At 48.6% G+C, this 26828-nt stretch overlaps 1 protein-coding gene across 1 annotated transcript in view; it reads left to right on the forward strand.

Moving 5' to 3' along the window:
• The window catches only part of Scara5 (scavenger receptor class A member 5), a 105844-nt gene that overhangs the window by 18505 nt on the left and 60511 nt on the right, over positions 1–26828 (forward strand). The window contains 1 exon segment of the mRNA XM_015499437.2: positions 7855–7983. Within this exon segment, the coding sequence (XP_015354923.1) occupies positions 7855–7983 (129 nt within the window).

A 26828-nucleotide genomic window follows, 5' to 3' on the forward strand; every position in this document is an offset into this window, starting at 1 on the left:
AATAATAAATTGAAAGGAACGGTTATGTTGATGAGGGGGGCAGCTCAGAGTGCTTTCTCATGGCCCCCCAGTCACTAGGTGCCAGGGCAGGCCTTAACTGTGCCTCCACGGAGCACCAAGCCCCTGTCTGCCCCTAGGGGTTGCTAGGGATGCCCACTTGCCTAACTCAGGGAGGCTGGGATCCCCGGGTGCCAAGGCTCCCACTGCAGGGTGGCCTTGACACTGGGGGACCTCTCCTTACTCAACTCAGCTCAGCTCCCTGGGACTGAGGGGTTTTTATAGAAAATTTCTTTTGTTTTCTTTAATCCCTATTACCAAACACCTCACCATGCTCAGCCTACAATATTTTAGCAAAAGCTCTTTGGGCGTATTCTGGTTCCCATTATTTTGAGGAACCATTCACAGTTCTAACCTCTGGGAATAATAAAATAGTTTGATACAACCTCATTTTGAATGTGTCCCATTAAAAAAGAAGTCAATTTTTTTTTCCAATAAATTGAGCTCTTATAATAGTAAGATTTTCATTCACTTTCCAAGAATGTGTCTTCACATCTCTTTTGATATGATAAATGCTTTACTCTTGAACCAAGGGCCTTCATGCCCTGATCTCAGATGTCATTGCAGAGTCAGAATGGGATCCGGGACCAGGGCTCAGGCCTCAGAATGTCTAAGAAGCTCCACATGATTCCAATACTCAACCATAGTGAGGTGTCCATTCAGCTCCAAGGAACTGTTCACACAGTTTACCTACCTGGGCCCTAAGTGGCAACTGGAAGTCCTGAATATGCAAGGGAAGCTGAGCTTTTGTTTATCTCTTAAAAAAAAAAGTTTTGCTCAAAATTATGTTTTTATATCCAACTAGAATTTGTCAAATTGTTTGCATAAGACAAATGCTAAGAGATGATCTTTGTAGCAAAAATACATGTTGTGCACATTTGTTCTTGCAAAGAACCATATTAGGCTCTGCTCTTCGTTGGGCAGTGCTGGGTGACGGAGAGGCACGCAAATGCCTCAGAAGACCTTGCAGAGGAGTGGGGAGACGGAGATGCACAATCACACCTGAGGAGGACGGTGCTAGAGAAGCATACAAAGTTCTGACATGGTATTTTGGGCGATAGTTAGCAATCCATGATGTACTACCTTCCAGAACATTCTTAATCTTGAAGATCTAAAACGTTTGGTTTTGCTTCTTTATAAATGAGACCTCTGTGGTGTGCATCAGCTCTCTTCTTGCAACTCGTCATTGAACCGTGACTGACTGGCTTTTTACGGATGTCACCCTTCCCCAGAATGGGACAATATGCATGACCCAGTGGTTATGGAGACAACTTTGAGCAGAATACCGGTGTGAATGTGCCATGTTTATAATGAGGTTTTTATCAATATAGAATAGTAATATACTAGTGTTTCACATGTGATGTTGTCTTTGTAAAATAAATTTAGCTTAAAAAAACAACAATAGTGGGGTGATCTCAAAAAATCAATAGCCCAGGGATGCCCAGCTGTGAGCAGGTGGGACAGATCTATGCAGATGAGATGCCTAGAGATGGAGGCCACTGCTGCCTGCCTGCAGCAGGCATCAGGAAGCCACATGCTCCACGCTGGTATCATCACCCTCTCCCAGCCTAGCATTCTGGCATTCTGGGCTCACTCTTCAAGTTGCTTAGCATTTATTTTTTAGGTTCTGTTTGTTCACTCAGAGCCACAGACCCTCTCCAGATCTCTCTCTCTCTGTCTCGCTCTGATACTATGGATGGAACCCAGGGCTTTGTTAGGCACGTGCTCTCCCCAGCCCGTCCCCACCCCTCTGGAGAGCCCTTCCCTTGGCCCCCTGATCTCCGACAGGCCACCCTCACTTCTGGAGGCCACAGCAAGATGGGAAAACTTCACCGAGATCCTCCTAGAGCTTGGAAGCATTTTCCCCTGTCTTCTCCACCGCTCTGGTCTGGAGTGTGCCCGCCTGTGAACAACAAGGTTTAATCACTAGCAGCTCCGTCAGAATCTGCCCCCAGAACTGTTCTCACATGGAGGAACAAAGTTTTCCTCTTAAAGCCATAGTTCTAAAATTAATAACTGCCCATGGGATGATAAGGCAGAAGACAGAGAGGAAGGACTTCAGCTTCCCAAAAGGCCTGACCCTCAAGCCTCCTGGCTTGTGGTTTCCTCTGCATGGACCCTGGGCTCCCCCCACAGATGCGATCCCCACCTCTGTACGTGGGTGGCACTTGCTCTGCCCATCTCTGCTGCTTCTTCCGTGGTCACACGCCTTCCTCCCCTTCCATGGGAGCTTCCAGAGGACAGCAACCAGGGCTGAACCTCTCTTCAACAAACACTCGCTGAGTGTCTGCAGGTGCCAGGCTCTGGCCTGGGAACTGGGAAGGAGGGGTGAAGGACTCGGCTCCCTCAAGCAGCCTACTGGGTTTGTATTCCCCCGTGTCTGTCTTAAGTGCCTTTTGATCTGCTGCCACATAACAAAATTACTCCCAAACTAACAGCATAAAACAGAAACTTACTCCTCACACGTTTTCTGCAGAATTCATGGGTATGCAAGGAAAGCCAAAATCGTGTTGATTTTTTTTTCAGATAAAGTTTTTGCTCAAAAATATGCTTAGGTAGAATATGATCTGAGAGGAATCCCAGAGTAGCTTGGCTGGGTAGTTCCAGCTCAGGGTCCCTCATGAGGTTGAGCTGGGGCACAGTCCCTTGAGGGCCGGCAGGGCTGGAGCATCCAGGTTCACCCGCCTGGCTGTTGGCTGAAGGTCTCAGTTTCCATGACAGGGGCCTCTCCCTGGGGTGTTGGTGACATGGCAGCTGGCCTTCCCCCAAATGCATGTCCGGAGAGAGAGGAGTGAGCAAGAAGGAAGCAGCAGTCTCTTCTGTCTCATCTTGGAAGGCACACATCAAATTCTATTCCCTTGGTCACACAAACCAACCCTGGAGGTTACACAAGGGCAGGGTTGTGGGGAGCCATCTTGAGGTCTGGCTGTCACTGTAGGGCAAGTGACAGTGGACACTGAATGAATTTGTTATTTTTACCTCTACAAAGCTAAGTCAAGGCTTCTACTTTTATTTTTAATAGACTTTAAAATTTTTTTTTTATTTTTAAATTTTTATTTGTTCTGATTAGTTATGCATGACAGTAGAATGCATTTTGACACATCATATATAAATGGAGTATAACTTCTCATTCAACTGGTTGTACATGATGTGGAGTTACGGGTCATATAATCATATATGCACATAGGGTAATAATGTCTGATTTATTCTACTATCATTCCTACCCCCATGGCCCCTCCCCTCCCTTCACACCCCTCTGTCTAGTCCAAAGTACCTGTATTCTTCCCCTGCCCCTTATTGTAAATTAGTATCTGCATATCCAAGAAAACAGTCGGCCTTTGGTTCTTTGAGATTAGTTTATTTCGCTTAGAACAATATTCTCCAGTTCCACCCATTTACCTGCAAACGCCATAATTTTGTTCTTCTTTTATTGAGTATTATATACCACAATTTTTTTTTTATCCATTCATCTGTTGAAGGGCACCTAGGTCGGTTTCATAGTTTAGCAATTGTGGAATAAACCTTATTTATTTATTTTTTTAGCAAACTGTATTTTATTTTAGGTTTACAGTAAAAATAAATGAAAAGTGCAGAGAGTTCCCATGCACCCCCTACCCGTTCCTCACGTACAGTCTCCCTCGGTGCCAATTTCCCCACCAGAGTGGTACATTTGTTATGATTGAAAAACCTCCACCGACATATTATCACCCAATGTTCCTAGTTCACATTAGGGTTCACTGTTGGTGGTGGACATTCTGTGAGTTTCAACAGACGTATAATAACATATTTTAAAATTGTACACAGATGCAATTTATATGTCAATATGGAAAGGCTGATGCCATTGAATGAAGAGTCTACTCCTCAGGTTTCTTGAGAGAGAAGTACACACACTGTGCATCATGTGTGGGCACAGAGGAAAAGCCAGGTTTGGGCAGGGGGAGGCGTAAGGTGAAGGCCAGAGTCTGTGTTGGGGTGTCCTAGAATGTTAGCAGGGCTCAGCCAATACGTCAGGGTGGGCTAGTGTGAATGGTGCAGGCCAGCTTTGGGCTATCGTGCTATTCTGGGCTGGCTTGACCCTGAACCCGGCTGAGCCTGGGTGATTTAGGGTAGGAAAATATGTGCATGGTGCCTCAGAGTCAGACATGCAGGTGAATGGGGACGTGGCCTTGGACCAGCTCTTCAAGCTAGTAGTTTGGCCCTGTGATTCCTGAATGCTAAATAGACACATGGAATCTAGGAAAACATACTGAGAGCATGTGCACCCACTGTGACAGTATCACACAGAGCAGGTCCACTGCCCTGCAGATTCCCATGCTCTGTCTCCTCACCCCTCCCCCAGCCCCTGCACCTGCCAATCTTCCATCACTTCCACATGAAAGCTGCGTGGTTGGAATTACAGGGTGCACAGGTTTTTCAGATTAACTTCTTTTACTTAGTAATATGAATTTAAGGTCCCCCCCAGGTCTTCTCATGACTTATAGCTCATTCATTTCACTTTTTTAAAAACAAAAAAGTAAGCATGATTTTTGCCCTGGCTTTGCTAATTGTATCAGCTTTGTGTTTTTAATCCTCCACTAAGCTTAAATAATCTGAATGGTTTACCCAGCTAACATTTTGCTGAAGAAAAAAAAAATACAACTCCATAGTGTTTGGGGAAGCATAGGACTCATCTTGCTCTTAATTTCTGTCTTTTTCCCCTTCAATCATATTCTCTAAGCATCTTGCAGAACATGCTTGTTCAGCTTATCTATTTGTGGAAAATCACTCTCCGAAAGCCTTATTATATTCTATTTAAAATAGACTTTGTTTAATATACAAAATAATCAAGTCTTACTGAAAGGACTGTTTTCTCCGAGGAAGGTCTGTGTTCTCTGCGTTGGTTGATGAAGGGACCTGTCCCAAGAGGCTACTCACTATTAGAGATCACAGGTAGAGAGCAAGAGCACTATTCTCTTTTCACAGGGAAATAAATAGAGCAAGATCATTGCATCATGACCCATTCCTTCAGTGAGCTAGCAACACACATGCAAATGACAAAGTTAACAGTATCGATGGCTGTGTGGCTTTCTTCCCCTCATTCCACAATGAGGCTCAGTCACGGGAGTGTCCCAAGCAGGAGAGCTGAACTACCATTGGGATAACAAGAGCCAATATTCATGTAACACTGTACAACTCTGTGCCACCATTCTGGCTCTTGAGGGAGAAAGACTTTTCTCTGAGAAGGTGGGTAGCGGCTTTCACCCAAAAGAAAACACACAAGCAAAAACCCAGAAATGTTATCAGATGCCTATGTACTTAGGAGAAAACCAGCCACGGGCCCCAATGAATGGAGAGGGATAGAAAGCCCTAGGAAAGGAGATGTGGAATGAGTTAGAATGTTAGCTTTGTTCAAGTCTTAGTGGGCAATCAAGGGGACTCTTTAAAATCTGTCAGCATTTAAGGATGATGAAAATGCTATTTGAATTTGTATCTATTGACTGCTTGCTCCGTGCTGCACCCAGTGCTCTGTGGATGTGTGATGTAATTGTTGCGCTCAGTGGTTTTAACAGAAATATTTGTAACAAAATGTAGTAAACAAGTGAAAATGTTCCTCAGGCCACAGCACCTTTGGAGGTCCAGGGCTGTTTGGATCCTGAAGGCATTGTGTTAGCCGGTTTTCCATCACTATGACGAATACCTAAAATAATCTACTCAAAAAGAGAAAAGGTTTGTTTTGGCTCACAATTTTGAAAGTTCCATCCCAATCAATCGACCCCGTTGGTTTTGGGCCTGTGGCGAGGCAGCACATTATGGCAGGAAGCAGGAGGCAGAGCAAAACAACTCACCTCACCACCAGGGAGCAAAAGGTGGTGAGGAGGCTGCAGAGGGGGTCCCCCATCTCCTCCAAGGCTTTCACCTAAAGACCTCTCAGTAGGGCCACCTCTTAGAGGACCCACCTCTTCCTAATAGCACTACCTTGGGGACCAAGCCTTAAGTGCATGGGCCTCTGGGGACATTTAAGATCCCTATGACAGCAGCCATCATTAGTCACCACCCTCTCCCTCATGGTAACAAAACCTCCTGAGGCCAAAGGATACCTGAGAGGTAAAACAGTCCTTGAAGTACCTCCTTAAAAATAGAACCCCACCAAGAGATTGCAAATGCCACACCATCTTTCAAGACTCTTCTCTTGTCTCCCTTCCTTCTTTTCTTTTCTCTTTCCTTTCTTCCTTCCAAATGGGGTCTTGATACGTTGCCCACACTGGCCTTGAACTCGAGATCCTCCTGCCTTAGCCTCCTGAGAAGATGGGCCAAGGGCAAGTGCTGCTATGCCTTGCTAAAGATGCTATCTCCTAATCTGATGCTGGGATCAAACTTTATTTTTTCAGAGATGAGGTCTTGCTATGTTGCCAGCCCAGCCCTGATGTCTCCTGCTTCAGTCTCCCAATTAGCTGGGGTTCCAGGCATAGCCACCTGGCTTAAGACATATTCTAACTATCAATGATCTGTCAACACACGTCCGTTTCCACACCTTCCTCACATGCAATGCGCTTTGGTTAGCAGCACTCCCAGCGTAGGGACGGTCCCTCCACAGGGGCCGGTGGGAATAGGTAATAGGGGGCATGTGTGCATTGAAAAACATCCTGCAGTGATTCTCCCGAGCACGGCGGGACTCAGGATGGGACAGCATCCCTTCCCTTCCAGTTTCAGTTGACATAGCAGGTAGAGGTGAGTCAGTTTCCTGGCCTCTGCATGGGCCATCTGAGAAGCTCACCTCAAGGGACAAATTCAACTCAAAGATCTCCTGGATCCTAAAGTGGGGTTGCCAATAATTAACAGTTGACATTTTGCGGGGCTGGAGGCACTGAGGATTGAACTCAGGGGTCCTTTACCCCTGAGCCTCATTCCCAGCCCTTTTTTATATTTTATCTAGAGACAGGGTCTCACTACGTTGCTCAGGGCCTCACTAAGTTGCTGAGGCTGGCTTTGAACTTGTGATCCTCCTGTCTCAGCCTCCCTTATCTACAGTTGACATTCTTCATCTGTAAGTCAAAGATCAGGATTGGACACATGGTCTATAAGGTCTACTACAGCAACGATATTTCACTGTTCCATTTGGGGAACAGGGTGAGGTTCCTAAGCTTTCCATCCAGTAAATCAAATCCAGTTGGTGGTGGTCAGGTCTGGCTTGCCAATGTGTTTATTTAACTTCCCAGTGTTATTGGCTTTTAATTAGTTGCCAATATTTTTAAAATATGGGGATGTCTCCTATTTGTTTCTAGCTCATCTTGGAAATTCTGGATCTGGCAACATGCAAGCCCTCAGTCCTGGGCGACAACCTTTTACAGAGCGGGGCATGCTTGTTCACAACCCCACTGGCCCATTTTCCTCATTCCCATCCCTTCCTGGTCACTATGGAGTTGAGTTTGCGAGTCCTGTTTTAAATTCTCTCCGTATTCCCTGGACCACAAGAGTCAGTGACGCTTGATAGAGGGTCCATATCCAAACCTCTTTCCATGTTTTTCTGCTGCTTACAATGACTCAAGGGAGGTGTATTCTGTGAGCACATGGGCTGTGGCCATGCCTGCCTGTTTGTTCATGACCACAGAGGGTGGGAGGAGAGCTAGAAGCTGAACGTCTTGTGATGGTTCCAGAAAGCTCCCCACTGATGACTGCGTGACAGATGGGCAGAAAGAGCAGAAGGGATGCTACGTAAACATCTGTGTGCATGGGTGAGAAATGAGATCCACAGAGAAAAAAACGTATGGGGTTTTTCACGTGTCTTTTCCCCTTCCTCCTCTTATCCTTATTGTCCAGGTCCATGCCACAAACGGCGGGCAGGAGGCTGTTGTACCCAGCTGGGCTCTCTGTCAGCCCTGAAGCATGCTGTCCTGGGGCTGTACCTGCTGGTCTTCCTGATTCTCGTGGGCATCTTCATCTTAGCAGGTAAGAGCAGCTCTTTTCAATTCTGGACTTTAGGATGAGAAAGGGAGACGTGGAGCCTCCGTCCCTCATTCCTACTGTTATGAGCCCAAACGCTGTCCGTGTCACCCTGGAAACCACAGAGGGAGAAGCCAGCTGGTCTCTCCACCCAGGCAGAATCCTTCCATAACTTTGCTTGCTTCATGTGAGAGCAACTGGCGGGTGTCACATGAGCTTGTGGAATCTCTGCGTCTAGCAGGGGAGGTCTGGTGGCTCAGTGTGGCTTCTGACACTTGCTGCACTGTCATGAGACCTTACTTTACACTGGGTCTCCTAGACCTCTGGAGTGTGGTCTGCACTGAGCAGGCTGAGCATCTTCTTAGCTCCTCGTCCTGGAGTGTCGTGGAAATAGTCACAAGCCCCTTGGGTGTTGAGGCTAATTGAGATCATGGTCAACCCACTGTTCTTTGCAGCTCCTGGGGGTGAGATGAGTTTGTCCCAATGCAGCCAGGCTCTCCTCCTCAATTTCTATTTGCAAGATGGGCAGCTGATGGGCTGGGGTTTGGAGCCATTCTCTAGCCAGGGTGAAGTAGAGCTCATAGACTTAGGAAGGGTCCACATGGTAGTGGTGGTGGTGGCACCGAGGGGGGGTCTGTTGATCTTGTGCTTTGAGCAGCCAGGTTCATCACCTACAGGATGTCCCACCATGATGGAGACAGGAAAGCAGTAAAGCTGTGGTGGTCTCCTCTGGTTTCCTTCCAGAGAAGAGCTACTGAGTTCCCATCTTTCTCATTGGAGAAGCTTGATGAAGTAGAGACACAGAGCCACTTTATTTCAATCCAACATGTCTCTCATGGCAGTGCTAGGCTCTGTGCTAGGATTGGGGACACAGCTAAATAAGACCCAGAGGTTTCTCTCAAGGAGTTTCAAGTCTGGAGGCTGAGGCAGGGCAGATAGAGTCCCCTCTCAAGGTGGAACACAACAAACCCTCTGATGGGGCACAAGTAGCACCGTGGTGAAGCCGGGAGGCATGCACTCTGGGAAGGAGGCTATTGCGTGGAGGAGGGTGGGGTTGGTCCCAGTGAGGCTCCTGGCCAGGAAGAGCTGACTTGCAGTGCCGAGGGTGGGGTCCTTGAGTTAACTCCAGGGCAGGAGTCTGGAGGTCCAGCCCTTATAGGTCACCCTTTGTTGGAGAACTGAGGTAGATGCCCAGGATCTCTCTGGTCCCAGCAAGTGGGACTATTCACTTGGGCTTGGTAACGGGATGCCCAGTGCTACCTGTGCCTTCAGACCTCCATGCTCAGGGCATCAGGGGTGATGTCTGTCCCACCAGCCAGTGACCTGGGGGGCAGCCAACAGCAACAACAAGAGAAACTCATGATTCATCCCAGGGACCAAAGGATGGTGTCCAGCAAGATCTCTCATAGGCCAAGCCAGGCAGAGGATGATTTGGACATGTTCTTGGGCTGCTCAGTGAGAGCTTGGGATCTGGGTTTTGTGGGTTTGGCTGCCAGGACCATAACAAATTTCTGGAACATTTGGAGAGTGTTTCAACCCAGCAGGAAAGCCAGACTGTGGTGTTAGAACTGCCCTGCAGAACAGGAACTTTCAGGTGACAGAAGGGAGTACAGAGGACAGGCACAATGATGGTGGGGCCAGGGCTGGGTCTTGGACGCCTGGAGGGCCCATAGGGAATCATCTCCTGGGGAAAAAAAAAAAACGTCCAGGAGAGGAACGTTCCCTTCTGTTGCCTGAAGGGCTGCCATGTGGAAAAGGGTGGACACTGTTCTGTATGACCCAAGGGTAGAACCAGGACCAACGGGTGGTCATGGTGAGCAGGCAGATTTCCATTCACAACAGAGGAACTTTGCTAAGCAGTTGTTCTGTCCAGCTTGACGCAGAAAGGCTTTCCCCTGGCTTGGAAGTCGAATGGGATTTATGATGACATCTTGGAATCTTCAGAAAGGAGGGTGGAACAGGACTTCCTAGTCCCACGAAAATGTTGCCACGCTTCCTTAGTTGTTCCAGGTGGAAACCTGGGAGGATTTTCTGATCATCATGGTCACCTTTAAACCTGAAGCTCTAGGGCTCCATGTGGCCCGTGTGGAATGAATGTTGAGGGGGTTGGACTGAAGAAGCAGAGTGTCATGCTTCATCTCTTGGCTCTGGGTGTGGGCCACTGTCACCTCCCCAGGTTTCTGTCTGAAAAATCCTCTGGGAGAGGCCTGGGGAAGGTGCCAATGAAGAGTACGATCCATGGCTCCCTCTGTCATAGGGAGGGGGACGCGGTGGGCAAGTCTGTGTTCCTTCAGGAGGCTCTGCCTGATCTAGGGGGGCTTCTTCAGATGACCCGACTGAAGGCCTTCAGTGATACTCCCTTTTCAGCAAATGCTAATATGGCGGAGAGGGTCACATGGGTCAGTGTGAATCAGAGCTTGCTTGGTCTTCTGTTGGGGTCTTGCTATGGGACTTCTGCTTCTTGGATAAATTGTTGCCCAGGACGTCTGTTTGAACCATCTTAATCTTCAAAACCTCCTTGTCGACACAAATCTCATACACCCTCCAACCGGATGAAAGAATTATCCCCTGTAACAAGTGCCATGTTGGAATACCTGGCTGGCCGTATCTCACTGGAGTGCCAATACTTGTATTCAATATTACAAAACCATAATCTCATTGTGTAAAAATATTACTCTTATAAACCCCCCATGGACTTCTCACAAGTCATACCCTTGCTCAAATATTCAAAATAAAAGGCAAATACTATACCTTGTGTTTATGCAACAGTCAGAGATTAATCCAGCCATCACCCAGGTACGCTCCCAGTTGAACCTTCTGCTTTCTATCCAACCACCCATTCCTGACCAGCATCTTCCCAGGAACTACCCTCTGATATTCCCAAATACTGGGTGCCATTGCCTCAATTCACAGCCTTCCAGGATCTCTGAGGACACTACTGTGGTTGATTCTTCTACTTCCAAATTCCTTTTTAAAAGAAATCTCTACAATGCATTTTGTCAAACATCTGGCTGGTAGTCCCCTACTGGGTTATTGTTTTGTTCCAGATTCACTGTAGACAATGGGGTTCAAGTTCCTGAACGAGAGAATCGAGACTGGCGGGTCACATGGTCAGGAGGTTCCCAATGAGCACTTCAGGCAAGATAGTCTCAGTGAGAGAGTAAAGGGTTAGGGAAGGCTCCGTCTCACCCACAACCATTCTGGGACAACACTATGGTGACTAACTGTGGTCATCTGGAAACATCTCTTCCTCCTCTTCCCAGTGGCAACTCCATTGACAGATTTGGAGGCAGAAAGGGAAGGTGCTAACACCTGGGGAGCTGATTTGGGGGATGTTATAGAATCATAGCAACAAAGAGGACCTGAGCCAGGGAGAGCTCCTGCTGAGACAGGGGTCCTCTCACACCTGAGGCCAACCTTCTGAATAGCAAGCACCCACCATTGCCATCTTTTTTTTTTTTTTTTTTTGTCATTGCTTTCTTCCTGTGCACTTGGTGGGTAAAGGGCGAGGGAAAACCCTGGGAATAAAAAGTCATGAGATACGATAGATGTACTGGGTGGGTTAAAATGATAAACACACACACACACACACACACACGGGTAATGTGATGTCACTTGTGCTATGTGCTATGCCAAGGAGAGCCTGATTCCTGAGGTTGGCAGGTTGGGGAAGGCCTCAGCCTGGGGGAGACTTGTCCAGATATTTGAATTAAGTGACCCTTTGTTTTTTGGATCACCTTGTTTCAAGTAGGTGAGTCCCTGGACTCCACAGAGTGCTCTGAGCCCACTTTATTTATACGGTAGATCTGACTCCATCATGCTTCTTAGGAATAAGAGCATGGTGCCCCCAGCCTATCGGGACACTCCGATCAGAAACAACCCCCTGAGGGTTCGTCCTTGCTCATCCTCAGGATGCTGCTGGGGATGTTGTTCATGACATCCCAGAATGTTGACTTCAGAGGACCCAGGAGGAATTATTTTCTGTCTCAGTTGCAGAAGGAGGAATGCTTTCTTTAAGCAATTAGTTTGTTTTCACTTTGAGGAGGCTGTGACTCTGAAGTCATTAAAATTACTTCCAAGGGGGCAATTAACACAGACGGAGGCAGCTGCCATCCCATCCTAACATTCAAAGATAATTAAAATGAGAAGCAGGAGACGGATGGGTGGTCCACCTGTAGCCAGCACACGGACTGTAGGGAAAACATTTTTGCGAGAGGCTCATTGCTGGTGCCAGCAGTGTTTCCCTACTCGTCCCCCCTTGTCCCCATCTGCTTCTACCTTGGTGTATGTGACATATCCTTATGAACCGCCTTGATCCCTTTTGGAACAAGGAAGGATGTTGTGAGGTTTTGTCTTAAAAAAAAGCAAACCTCCCTGTTCTATTTGATTCTTCAAGTTCATGGTGTCTTTAAATACGTGAATGGATGAATAAATGAGTGTTGGAGATAAGGAAGCTTGGAAAAGTACCTGGGATTATTTCAATTTAACCAGGCAACTCGAGGACATGAACAGTGAATCACCATGCTAGGACTTAAGTAGGCGTGCAATTAATTAAGTAAACACACTTACCATAGTGTGTGCCAGGCTGGCCCCAAAACCCGGATGGGTCCCAGTGGAAAGTACTACCTGATCCTCCCTGTCTCCATGTTCTGAGTTTGTGGTGGCATTAAACCCTGGCTTCTCCGTTACCAGCTAGGTGACGTTGGCCAGGTTACCTGACCTTTCTGGACCTGAGTCCCCCCATCTGAAAATGGAAGGAACTGGTGCTCCTACCGGCCTCACTGGGTTGCTCTGAGGGTTAAAGGAGTTGGTATGTCTAAACAACCAGAGCAGAGGCTGCCCACAGTAGCCTGGAGGAAGCAGGAGCCTGTGAGTGCTGTCATTACCCCAGTCGTGCCTATTATTGGTATCCATGCTCCTTCCTTTTCTTGGTTTCCTCTGCGGCCAGTTAAGCCTGATAACGTAAACTGAAATTCAATCCCGGCTCATCTGCTAATACTCTGTACTCTTGGGAACATCACTTTTCCATCTGAATATCAGTACATTCGTTTGTAAAATAAGCAGGTTGACCAGGATCTAGGCACATTTTACACCCTGAACAACACACACATGGAATCATAACTCAAATAACTGAGTTATGATGACCACTGATGATTTTCTACTCTATTTTTTTTTTCAAATGGTCACAACCCATCCATTTATTTCACAATCCATGAATGGGTCACAAGTCGTAGTATACAAAACAACAGGCTAAATGATTGTTTTACTTTTCTCTGTGTCTTTCAAAAATTTTACGAGAATAGCTTTATTCCCTTCAGAATGTGGGCTTTGAGGTCAAATATCTGGGTTCAAACCCAGGCTGTGTCTCAGAGGCTCTATCATTTTGGGGCAAGTGAGGTAGCCTCTAAGACCTCTGGTTTCCTCATCTGTAACATGGGGGTGCACCCCAGAGCACTGATGTGAAGACTAAATGGATTAATCCGTGAAGACTCTAAGTCCTTGGCATACAAAAGGAGCTCAACATGTATGTTATTATTATTAACATGTTCAGAGGGATGTTGTTTTCAGGTAGCTCTTGTTTGGCCAGAGGACTGTGCCACTGTGACGGGTGACGGACTCGTCTTCCTTATCCCCCTTCACTCCCTCCCACGGCTTCCAGTTCCTGTTCCAGGAACAACTCAGCAAGGCCTTCCCCCATCCTCACGGTGCTGGTCATTGAGTTGAAATCCCCAGAGCCGGCCCTCCCCCCACAGTAGTCACCCCTGAGACCGGGTCTGGAGACCTCTGTGAGTGGAGGCCTTGCGTTTCACTTCCACATTGTTTTGAAACAGCCAGTTTGGGTGGCCGCACCCCTTCCAGTCTGCTAGAGCTTTCATGATGAGGCATCCATCTCCTTCATCCTCATACCCCTCACTGTCCAGCACAATGCCTGCGTTGTGGGCTAAGCAATGGCCATCTTGTCCCCACCCTGTGACAGGTTTGAGTAGGAAACACAATTGGACATCACTCGTGGTGTGTCTAGATCCTGGTCAACCTGCTTATTTTACAAACGAATGTACTGATATTCAGAGGGCAGAGGGCAGAGGGCAGATGGCTGTGGCCGAGTGGGATCTGGTCTACCCATGTTGCTGCAGCCTAAATTAGCCTGAGGCCCTCCAGAGGTGATGCACAGTACTGCACTTCACCGCATCCACAGCAGGAATCCCACGCAACCCATAAAGGTCACATCCATCCCCTTCCTCCCCAGCCCCAGGTATCTTTCTGAGGACACTGAGGGCTGCCCATTCTGGGCCAGTGCAATCAATCGGCTTTGTGGGTTTCATTGTTGCTTCAGCTTAAATGCAGATGTTGTCAGTCCTCCCAGTGGAATGTCATCACGCTGGCTCCTGCCAAGTGTTGCAGGCGATTGGATCCACTTGACTCTGGAGGCTGACATTCATCATTTAGTTTTCCCTTTCAGCCTGGTGCCATCAGCCATCGGTCATGTCTGAGCCAGAGCCTCAACCTAGTCCCCATCCCTAGCCTGCTGCCACGTGTCCAGTTCCCAGGAGGACGTGACCCGGGGCTCACAAATGCATGCCAGTCCTTTACCCTGCGAGGGCCAAGTCCTAGGAGGTGAGGCGGGGTCACATCTGGGATCCTTACAACCTCTTCCTTGAACTGAGACTCACTGCCTCGCCTGTGTCCTCCCGACTCTATGGGCTCCCTACACTGTCAGAGCTCCTAGCAGAAGGTACCCCACTCTCACCTTAGGGTGTGGGAGAAGAAGGGCCAGGAGAACTCTGCCACCTTGGCTTTCCCCACAAAAGATTCCTGCATCAGGTTGGATGGCCCTGAAGTCCCCCACAGTGAGAAAAGCAGAGGACAGAGGCAGCCGACATGCTGCCTGTGAATGAGGTCGTTGTACCCTCTGGTCTCAGCCACATTGGTACTTACAGTCATTAGAGAGGAAAAGGCAGAGGACAGGTCTCAGCCACATTCTGCTGGAGTCAAAGGGCCAACTCGGACCTCCACGTTTGTAAGTAAAGTTTTATTGGAACACAGCCACACTCATTCATTTACATAGTCTCTATGGCTGCTTTTGTGCCACTGTGGTGCTCAGTGATGATAGTCAACAAGGCCTGCAGAGCCTGAGATAGCTACCACCTGCCCCTTTACAGAAAAAGTTGGCCAACCCTGTGCTAGGCTCAGCTGATCCCTGCATTTTGGGCTTCATAGTTTTCAAAGATTTTTACGTACATTCTGTCACCTAATCCTTACAATAATCTAAGAAATTCAGAAGATAGTTCATTTTCTAAGGGAGGAAACAGACCCCAGAGGAGCTGGTGAGTTTTGCTCCCACAGCTGTGGGTTGGGTCTTGTGGTTACATGAACGTGGATCTTCTCTCACCCGAATCTCCTGGTCTGAGGCTGGATCTGCTGCCCAGTGCTGAAGTGCACAGGTGCTGGAGTCAGACTACCAGGGTACAAACCTCGGCTTTGCCCCTGACTGTGTGACCTTGGGCAGGTTATTCTAGCTGTCTGATCCTCAATGTCCTCATCTACAAAGTGGACGGGATTGCCTACCCACTCTCAGGGGCGGGGCAGGATGCCACTGATCACCATGTAATTGCCTGGAATATGCTTGGCGTGCGCTGGTGTCTGTCGGGTGAGTATAGCCAAGGACAATCCAGCCCTCACTTCACCTTGCTCCATTGGGCTGTCCAGGGAGACTCGTCAGGTGCTCTGATTTCTGTCCCGGAGCCCTGATAGGAACATGCTGGAGAGCCCTGCACAGCACATGGAACTGGCGAGGATGAGGAACCCTCCTCCCTAAACAAAGGGAGAGGGTGGGGGCTGGGGAGCGCCTTCTCCTTTCCCAGCTTTGCCCTCCTCCTTCATGGCGCAGCTTCTGTACCTTCTCAACCAACTTTCCTTCTACCGCCTTCTGCTGGGCATGCCCAGGCTGCGAGGAGATTTTGCCAACCACCGTGGCTCTGCATTTGGACCGAGATGGAAGCAGATCAACTAGCATGCCCTTGTTTTCCACCCTTTTGGAGAAAAGGAGTAAGAAAATCTTGGAATTTCTGTGACAATCCTGCAGGCATCATGCCTGGCTGACCCCACCCAAGGGCACCAAATTCAAAACATTACTGACAGAGCGCCAATGATGTGCTTGGCACCATGTGAGACACTAGGAGGTCTGAAGAGGAATAGGAGAGGCCCTGGCCATAAAGGTCAGGCCAACTGGTAGAGCAGATAGGCATGGAGTAAACAAGACACAGCAAGGGATGGACATTTGGAACCAGGAAAGCCTGAGTTCAAATCTCAGCTCAATTGTCTGAGAGCTGTGATCTGGGGAAATTACTTCAGCCTCTCTGAGCCTTATCTTTAAAGACTGTTAAAATGGGACTAAGAATAATCCCTTAACGGTACTGAGACTCAGCGAGATGACTTGTAAAGTGTCTTTGCACACCGCCCACTTTCAACAAAGGGTCAATAAATGCTTCCCTGTAAACCTCAAGTTAGAGGTACTGAGGCCTCCGGGCAGCTCCCATCTAACTCACTGGGTGTCCTTGGTTGCCCCACCCACCTCACTTGACATCTCAAGTGACTAGGAGCTCACCTTGTGCTGCGCCCTCCTCTCACAGTCTCCAGCTGGTCTCTTCCCAGTGACCGTCATCGAGTCCCATCTGTCTTCTCTCCAAATTTTTCCCTGGATCCCAGACTAACATGTTCCATTACCTCCTGTGACATCCCCACTTGATTATTTAAGAAGCGTCTCAAACTCAGCAGAGCTGTTGATTTTTCCTTCCAGACCTGTTTCTCCTCCATCTCTGTAAGTGACACTCTGATCTACCCAGGGGTATGAATCCAAAACCAAGCCATGCTTCTAGATTTTCCTCCCCTCCTTTCCACGTCCACTGCACCAGCAAGCCCTGACGGCCCTCCTCATCCCTTGCCTGGGCTCCCTTAGTTATCTCCCACGTAGGTCGCCAGAATTAGCCAAGAAAAATATAGGAAGCCCAGTTCCATTTGAATTTCAGGTAAACAGTGGATAACTTTCTAGTATAAATACATCTTGGTATTTGGTGGGAGGACCCAGGAAAGAGGAGAGGGAAGCAGAAGATTTCTCAAATAACCCATAGTCTCGGGCCTGAAGGGCTGTTTTTGTTATTGGTGTTGATAGCATTGGTGGTGTTGGTGATGATGGTGGTGATGGTGGTGGTGGTGGTGGTGATGGCAGTGATGGCGTTGTTGTTATCGGTGGTGTTGGTGTTGAAAATGGTGGTATCGTGGTGGTGGTGACGATGTTTGTGTTGGTGGTGGTGTTTGTGCTGTGGAATTGGTCATGCTGTTGGCACTGGTAGTGGTGGTGAGGGATGTGCTAGTGATGGTGTTGGTGTTGGTATTGTGAGTGTTGGTAGTGTTGTTGGTGATGGTGTTGTTGCTTGTGGTGTTGGTGTTGGTGTTGACATTGTTGTTGATGTTGTTGGTGATGCTGGTGTTGATGTTGGTGCTAATTGTGGTGGTGTTATTCGTGTTGTTGTTGGTGGTGGTGGCATTTGTATTGTCGGTGGTGATGGAGTTAGTGGTTGTGTTAGTAGGGGTGATGACATGGTTGTTGTTGGTAGTGGTGGCATTAGTGGGTGATGGTGTTAGTGTTGGTGGTGGTGGTTTTGGTAGTAGTGGCGGGCAGTAACTCTTCCTAGTCTCTCTCTGGTTACAGAAGAGACTAGTGGCCCGGAGCTGTGGCCTCCAGGGAGATGACATGTTTGGTTTTGTAAGGACAATGTCCAGATCCATCCCACACCTTCCATCTCTGAGAAGCCCTTGAGACAGGAGGGAATCTTCCTTTGCTCCAGTTGCCCTCTCAGTGGGCAGGCCAGCATGGTCTGAAGGCTCTTAGGCTTCCCTGGACTCCTGCTGTTGTCAAAACCGTGAGATCTGGCCAAACCGCTGCCAAACCCTTCCAGTACAGTGTCTGCCAGAGTTTTTTAAAGCTGCATCTTTCCTGGAGGGCTCAAGGAAAGGCATTCTTATAAACCCATCAGCACCTGCTCCTGACCGCCTGCCACGGCGGGGACCAAAGGGTGATTTCCTGCAGGAGTCAGTGTGCTTTCAGGGTCTCTGGAAGCAGTTTATTCCCTTTGGCTCTGAAATCCCAGTGTACTTGTCTCTAGGAAACAATGACAAAGAAGGCCAATGGCATATGTACAGAGCTCTTTGGAACATTATTCATAATCACTGAAAACTGGAAAAACCCTAAATGTCCAGCCTTTGGGGATTTTAAAAACTAAATTAACACAAAAAGAATATTACACAGCCATTTCAAATGATAAGTAGGAGCACCACAGGAGAGCTCATGTTAAGGGCAAAAGAGACCTCTTGGGTGCATACACCAAGAGGCCATCATGCAGATATGCATACAAAAGGCCAAAGAGGGGATGAGAACTTGGAGAAGTGAGAACAACCGTGGCCAGCTGGGTGGGAGGCTTGCGGGATATATTTTTCTCTTTCAAGTTCCTCTAATATTTGTGCTATTAATAGCCATAGGACTCATTCTTCAACCCAGAGGAGTTTCTGCTGTCCTGGGGGAGGGCAGCCTGGCAGCCCCCAAGTGGGCAGGGAGGTCTCTTCTAGCCTCTGTCCAGGTGCTGCCCCTACCTGGCTAAAGGTCTTTGGCCAGCAGAGGCTCCTGGAAAGAGCCACAGCCTGAAAGTGCAGGGGAGGGCAGAGGCAAGGAAGAGGAGCAGTGTAAATAGGAGCCTTGGTCCTGAGGGCTGTCGGCCCTCTGTACATGGGGCCCAGGCCAGGGGCGAGAAGCTCCAGGCTCCAGGACCCCAGCAGCGCACCTCTTCCTTGAGGGTCCCCAGACACAGGCTTCCTGGAGCCTCCCTAGGTGCTAAAGTCTATTGCTTTGCTAATTTTTAAAATTATCTCTATCTTCTCTGGGAGTATGATTCCCAGGTCCCAGTTTCCCTCTCACCTGCTTTTCTAAGGCGCCTCCTCCCACCTGAGAGGCACACCTCAGCGATTCCATCCCCGAGTCTCCTAACGTGAATCTGCTGCCGCAGTCGGACACCTCCCGCATTTTCTTTCTGTGCAGGCAACACCTTCTAAAGAGCTGCCCATGATGACTCCCCGCTCCTACTTCTTCCTCTTAGCCTTTGGCCCCAGTTGTCAGCCTTGAGCCATTAGTTGCCCCTGGATTCCATTGTAGAGAGAGAACGAGGTGAAGAAGATCAGTGCTGGGTTCTGCTTCCGGGTCAGGCATCCAAGTACATCGGACTTCATCCTGCAAATGTGACCTGCTGCCACCCGAATGAGACGACATATTTAAGCCCCTGTGCTCTACTTATACTCTGTGTTGAAGGGTTCCTGTCCCCTTTCTTTCTCTTTGTGGCTTATTACAGGGTCCCCACCTGTTATTCTAGCCGGGACTGTGTCTAGTCCCAAAAGGAGTCGTTGTGTGTCATGTCTAAAAAAGGGCGAAGGGACAAGGGGAAAAAATCCATTCCATGCCTCAGTGTTTTGCTGCACTTTACATGATATGGAACAGCAGAGTTTTTAAATTATTTTGTCTGAATATGCGCACATGGCCCATAAGAAAGGTCTTGTTCCCTGTGGGAAGTAGGGTAGGTAGCAGTATTTCTCAGGGACATGGGAAAAGATGCATCCTTGGCCTTAGACGGTGGCAGCAGAAGCAGAGAGGGCCCTGTCCATGACTTTTGCAGGGACCTGACCCACAGAAACGCACATCTGTACCCAAACCCTTGTGCTCCAAATGGGAGTTGATCAGAAATGACTCCCAGGCATGTCAGTCTCCAAGGGCTGCTATAATCAAGTGTCATGAACTGGGTAGTTTAACAAAAGTTCATTTTCTCATGGCTCTGAGGCCAAAAGTTCAAGATTAAGGTGCTGGCAAAGCCACCTTCCCTCTGGAGTTTCCAGGGAAGAATCCTTTGTGTTTTCCAGCTCCTGGTGGGACTGACTGTCCCCAACATGTCTTGGGTTGTAGCAGCCTCATCATAATCTCTGCTTCCATATTCGTGTGGTCCTCTTCCTTGTCTGTGTCTCTGTCCACTTACCCTCTTCCTGTACGGACACTGGTCACGTTGGATTTAGGGCCCACCTTAATGTAGGATGATCTCATCTTGATCACATTCACAAAGACCCTATTTTCAAGTACCGTCATGACATTCAGGGTTCTGGGTGGACATGAACTTGGAGGTGTGTCACCATTTGACCTGGCACACCAGGGCATGGAAGTCCACTTGAAGTCATTCCTCGTGAAGAGCTGAAAGGATAAGAAGCATCCTAGACCCCTTTCTTCCAGCTGAGTCTGGGGAGCCTCCCTGCTGTGAGAGAGCAGGACTTGGCTCCCTCCCATGGCTGCAGGAGACACTTTCCCAGCTCTGCTGACTTTCCAGCCCTCCAGGTGGTCTAGCGGGGCACCCTCCTGTTTTAGAGTAGGCTCCACCTTCTGCCTTACCATGTGGTTGGGGGCAAATCCATGGCTGCCCCAGGAGGGCAGGTCTCCAGGCTGGTGGACCAGGCTTTGCCCCTTTCCCACTGTTCCCCTTTGTGGACGTTCAGTGGCTCCTGTCCTGCATTGTATGGAGGCCAGGTGTTCTAGGTCTGACCCCGCTAAGCTGGGACCCCCACAAAGACCTCGTACCAGCCACATGAACTAGCTTTGGGAGTCCTGCAGACACGGGTTCTGATCCCATTCTGTTCCTATTTTTCTGTGACTCTGGGCAAATGACTGAAGCTCTGAGAGCTTCAGTTTCTGTATCCGTAAAGGGGATCCTAATGCCTCCTAGGAGTCCTGTGGCAATCCCTGAAGGAGACTCTGTATTTAAGCACCTGCCATCCCTCTCAGAAAGGGGTTGAGTCCCAATATATTTAATGGCAATTCTTGGTGCGGTGTTCATAAAAAACTGCTTACTTCACAATCATCTGTTTTTTTGCTCATAGAGCTGAGCACTCAATAGGCATTTTATAATGGCTTATGTGGATTGACTGAGAGGGCATAGACAATGTCTGTGAACACATATTCCAAGTGTAACATGGCCATTGGGTTCCTGGGCATTGCTGAGGATGGACAAGGTCAGCATCACTCTGAGACCAGCCCCATGGACTAGAGTCCCCACCCTGGTCCCCCACACATTAGAGGGCCCGTTCTGTTTTTTATCTGGCCAAAGTCCAACCCACCAGGTGAGGCTAGAACATGCCTGCCTGGAGCCCATGTCTCCTTCTTCTAGAGCACGCTCCAGGGGCCTGGGACTATGCAATTTCCTTCCCTGAAGGTCAGCTTTCTTCCAGGGCCTCTGGTCTGCTGAGGGTGAACCACATGGCTGGCTGGAGGGTGGTGAAGGGGGAGCCTTTTCAGTAGAACTTGGGGGTAGAAGTTGGACATGCAGGCAGGGGTGTCCCTGGGCGTGAGTGTAGGGCCCACGGTGTTGCAGGTCTGCACAGGGGCAGGGAGGTACTCCCCACGAGGCAGGGTCTGGACCAGTTTCTGGGTAGGAGTCTGGGTTCCTGGCACCTATGAGGCCTGGCTCTGCTCCAAGCCCAGGCACGGGAGATTTAATGACGGTGAATATGTTGGTGTCACTGCCTCAGCCCCTGGGGCTGCCCTCCAGTTGGCAGAGAGGATGTGCTAAGCCCTTTCCTCTCGTTGGTAATTTTGGACCTCCGCTGTCCACAACACTCAGCTCCAAGGTGGCCGCTGAGTGACGCTGCTCTGGCTGTTTCAGGGCTCTCAGCTCAGTGCCCAAGGGAGGAACGATGATGTCTGGAACATGCTCACCACCTCCCAGCCTCTCTGCTCAGGACTTGCGGGCACTGCCAGAGACCAGCGCGCCCGCTCTCTCCTGGTGCTCTCTCTCTAGAGAGCGGGCGGGCTGGTCTCTGGCAGTGCCCACAGCCCCCAGGCCTGCAGCCCCCAGGCCCTCTTCAGAGCCAGACTCCAGTGCACATTATTTCCACGTGCAGACAGACTGTATGGGGGTCTCAACCCCCAAACACTGTCAGGGTTTCCACCTGGCTCCAGTCACCACGGTCATAACGGATTCCACTGGAAAATCCCTGACATCTGGTTATGGGGGGAGGAGGTCGGGTGGAGGTGAAGGATGTGCTACTGCTAATCCCTACTTCTCTTGCCTTCCTTGGAGAAGCTATTTGGCAACGTTAGCCTGATGTGCAAGCTGCCCAATTTATAGCACCGCAAACACCCCGACCTTCCACATTTGGCAGCTGCCAACCAGCACCAACTCTGCCACTGTGTTATTATAGTAATTGTATTTCACATAAAATAACTCACTTTGTCCTCCCAATACCATGAGACCTGCAACTATGAGGCCATTATCCCCATTTACAGATGAAAACACTGAGGTCCAGTGAGGTTTCTAGTTCTCAGAGTACAAAATATGTAGGTGCTTATCAAATTTAAATGGTAGTTAGGGTCAGGGCTGGGGTTCACTGTTTTCCTAGTCAAGAGCTTGTCCCACGAACCTTTGCCCCACAGGATTTCCACCTGGCCTCCCAGAGGGAACGCAGGTCAGCTAACCTGGAGCCTGAGCCAGGCACACAATCACCCACTGGGCTGTCCACTGCCCCACTGGCTCCTTGGCAAGAAGCAGACAGGGAAACTGAGGCACCCAGAAGTGAGGAACCAGAGGGCAATTTTCTCCAAGGAAGGTCAGTCCCAAGCCAATTCACGTTCGACCCTTTAGGGCTTGGCTCACACAGCCTGGCCTGGAGCCCGGGGGGCTGGAGTCTTCTTTCTCCTCCTCCCTCGTCTTCTCTACNTATAAGGTCTGCGTTAGGCACAGGCTGGGGCATCGCATTGCAAATCACGAAGCGAAATGCATGAACTCTCAAGGACGGATTTTAAAATTTCTTTGATAAAACGGGCTTATGGAAGAGTTCCCATTCCCTCCTGTAGCCCATTGCTTTCAATTTAACTAGGCTTTGGGGGCTGGAATCGTTCTTTTCCCCCTTTCGGTCTTGGAACGCATCCCACAGCTGCAGCGGCCTGCTCTCAGCTGTTTGTTTTTCTTCCTAGGAGAGGGATCGGGAATGTACCCACCAGGCCCCATGGGAATGGCCAGTCTGAGGCGCTCTCAAGTCCCCAGCCACACAAACCCCAAACACGTGGTGCTCATGCTGTGCCCTTCATACCATCCCTGTGGGCTAGTGGGCAGAGGCTAGCCCGCAGCCCAGACCTGCCCACAGAGCAGGCCCAGCTCTCTCCCCTCCACCTTTTTATTTAATGGTAGAGAAGACGAGGGAGGAGGAGAAAGAAGACTCCAGCCCCCCGGGCTCCAGGCCAGGTCCTGAGACTTCAATTGTGAAAGCTGAGCTGGGCTGCTCTGTCACTCCCAGTTGGAGCAGCCATCCTCTAGGCCTGGGTGGGACTGGGCTGAGTCTGAGTAATTGCTTGCCTGGAGCGCTTGCCTGTTTGGATCCAGACAGACCCTCCCCTAAGTCGCCACCATCCCCCCTGGGGTGAAGCCGGAGACCCAGCCCAGGCTTAGTCCATCTTCCCACCCCCACCCCACCCACACTGCTGCCTCTTAAATTACCCTTTGGAATGGTTTTATTGTGTTAAAATGCACAACATAAAATTTACCACTTTAACCATTGTTAGTGTGCAGTTCAGTAGCCCTAAGCCCATTCACATGGGGCTGCCAACATTGCCACCCCCAGCTCCCAACCCGGTCATCTTCCTTAAGGTGAAGCTGTCACCCATTCAGCACAAATTTCCCATTCCCTCTTCTCCAGTCCCTGACTACCCCTATTCTACTTTCTGTTTCTTTGAGAAATGTGACCGTTTTAAGTACCTGATGGTGAGTAGGATCACACAGTATTTGTGCTTTTGTAACTGGCTGATTTCATTTGGAATTTCAACTTTGAGGTCTGTGTTGTAGCATGTGCCAGAATGTCCTTCCCTATATAGACCACACTCTGCATATCGACTCATCTGTCCATGGACACTTGGGTTGCTTCTACCTTCTGGTTGCTGTGAGTAATGGCTACTGCTGGTTGAACAATGATCTGTTCAAATTTCTGCTATTAATTTCTGCCTAAAAGTGGAATTGCTAGTCCTATGGATTTTTAAACTAGTTTGCCCTTGAAAGTTGAATAGGACTTTCTGGCCACTAGGACCTCTGTCTGCTGGGAGAGACAGAATGTTATGCCAGATTCCTGGGACCCCAATAGAGCTCCAGGAGCCAAATCCGATGCAATCACACAAGAGTCTTTATTGCAAGCTGGAGCCTGGACTCACAACCGTTCCCGACACGGTCCCAGGGAGTGAGTCCTGGTCCTTTGTTCAGTGAGATTTTATAAGTTTTGGGGGGATACTCTATGCGTCACAACATCACACCTCAAATCGTTCCATACCACAGGAAAATCAAACAACAACTCTTAACATTGATTAGTATATTCAATGGCGGGAACAAGTTGGGTAGGGGTGATTGGTTAGTACCAGAGGGGGATTCCTTTGAACTGATTAGTTTAGGCCACGAGGGGTGTACATGCTAATCTACATGGTTTCCCAACATATTATCAACCACCATAAACTACTGGGGGGTCATCTGGCATTCCAGGTATTTTCCCTGTCTAATGCTGATTGGAGATTGCCAGGGGGTTGCTATGGGTCCTCACCTAGCCTAATTGAGTCAGGGACACCTGGCGCCTCAGACCTCTCCTGTTATTTATTTATTTATTATTTATTTTTAAAAAGAGAGAGAGAATTTTTTAATACTTATTTTTTAGTTTTCGACAGACACAACATCTTTGTATGTGGTGCTGAGGATCGAACCCGGGCCGCACGCATGCCAGGCGAGCATGCTACCGCTACCGCTTGAGCCACATCCCTAGCCCCTCTCCTGTTATTTATAGACAAACAACTCAGCAGGGTGGGTATGTGCTTAGGAGTGCTCTGTGGGTTTTTCCAAGGACAAGGGTCACGCCCCCTTCCTTGGACAGGCTTAGCTCTGAGGTAGAGGCTGGTTTCTCAAAAATGGAGTCACATTAGTTTCTCAAGAGGTTGAAAGAAGATAGAGAAGAAAACCAAGAGCTATGAGGATAATGAATGTCAACCATCCTACAGGATCTCAGCCCAGCTAGGCCACTAAATGGGACAGGAAGGGGGTTGTTAATAGAAATGCACATTCCACCCATTCCTGAGTCAGAAAGTTGGACATTCTACTTACTGGCTGAAGATGGGAAAAGGGGTCTTAATCAGAGTCTCTCTGGCCTTCAGCACACATGGGGCTATCAATAATGACCATGTAGCCACCACACCCATTCTTCTGATTGGACCCTTACATATGTATGGCAGTTAGCCACACCTGGCTGGCTTGTCTGTGATGGTCTGTATTAGTGTGTGAGAGCTGCCACAACAAAATACCACAGACTGGGTGGTTTAAGCAACAGACATTTATATCTCACGGTTCTGGAGGCTGGTAATCCAAGATCAAGGTGTAGGCAGGTCTCTCTTCTTGGCCTACAGATGGCCACCTTCTCCCTGGTTGTTGCTCCCTACATATAGGCCCAGGCTCCCGGTGTTTCTTCCTCTTTTTATAAGGACATGAGTCAGATTGGATTGGGGCATACTCTCCCAGCCTCATTTTACCTTAGTCACTTCTTTAAAGATCTTTTCTCCAAATCTTTGCCTTTTGAGTTATCAGGGCTGAGGATTTCAACAAATGAATTTTAGAGAGGCACCGTTAAGCCCATGACATGCTTCTTGCCTCCATCAGTCAATGGATGATTATTTCAGATTCTTTATATTGCCCAAAAGAAGAGTATCATCAGGATACTGGTGATTTACATTTTTTTCCCAGAATTCCATTGCTCTTCGGGCGGTTACTTTCAATAATGCCAGTTTTCATTGAGTCCTTGGGTTTGAGCGTGTGTGAGCATTTGCTTCCGATTAAAGCATACACATTTCCTGCATTGTTACCCAACAGGCTTCTTGGCTATCATTTTGAGGGCTTTAATAAGTCCATCCAATTGATATGCCCTGATCTAATTGCTCATTCACGACTTCCCCAGGTTTTCACGCTACAAATCAGAGGGCAATGAATTTCTTTGCGCTATAGCATTTCCCATCTTTTGGATTATTCCTTAGGGTAAATTCCCAAGAGTGGGATTATTTTACAAAGGATCCGAGTATTTTTATGGCTTTTGATACATTCTGCCAGAGTGCTCTCCAAAAGAATTTGCGCAGTCATCAGCAATACATAAACACACTCGTGTTCCCCAGTCTCTCCAGCATGATGTAACATTGTCGCAGGATTTTTCAAGAGAATTACTTTTTTTCCCCTCCTTTTCTTTCTTTTTTAAAAACTTTTTGGAATTTTTTTTTTTTTTTTTGATAGCTGATGATCCCACAACGTTCTCCATCCATTTGATTATTAATTGCATCATCTCTTAAGGGGACTCACTTGTGAAGCCTTTCGCTTCTGGACTGTGGAAGGTCCCAAAGGGTATCGATGAAGTGCCTGCCACATGCTGACCACTATGGGGTGCTGTGGGATGAACAAGGAGGCAGGAGGCCTCCTTCTTATCTTGCAGAAAGCTCTAATCAGCAATCACATCTTGTTTATTTGTTGTTGATTTCTCTGTACCCGACCCACTGCTTTCGCTTTGTGCATGCTGAGTGGATTTTTGTTGATATAGTTCTATCCCAGATGGCATGTTTATCTTCTCTGTGGTTCGCAGGGATCTGCACAGAATTCAGAGGAATGCAGAATCAGAATCCAATCTGAGCCTGAAACCCGGAGACAGAGCTCAGATCTGGCAATTCCATATGATGAACATGCGGTCGTGCGTGACAGAACTGGAGAAGATGA

The sequence above is a fragment of the Marmota marmota genome, unplaced genomic scaffold, assembly GCF_001458135.2.
Source record: "Marmota marmota marmota unplaced genomic scaffold, marMar, whole genome shotgun sequence".
In the NCBI taxonomy this organism is placed as follows: domain Eukaryota; kingdom Metazoa; phylum Chordata; class Mammalia; order Rodentia; family Sciuridae; genus Marmota; species Marmota marmota.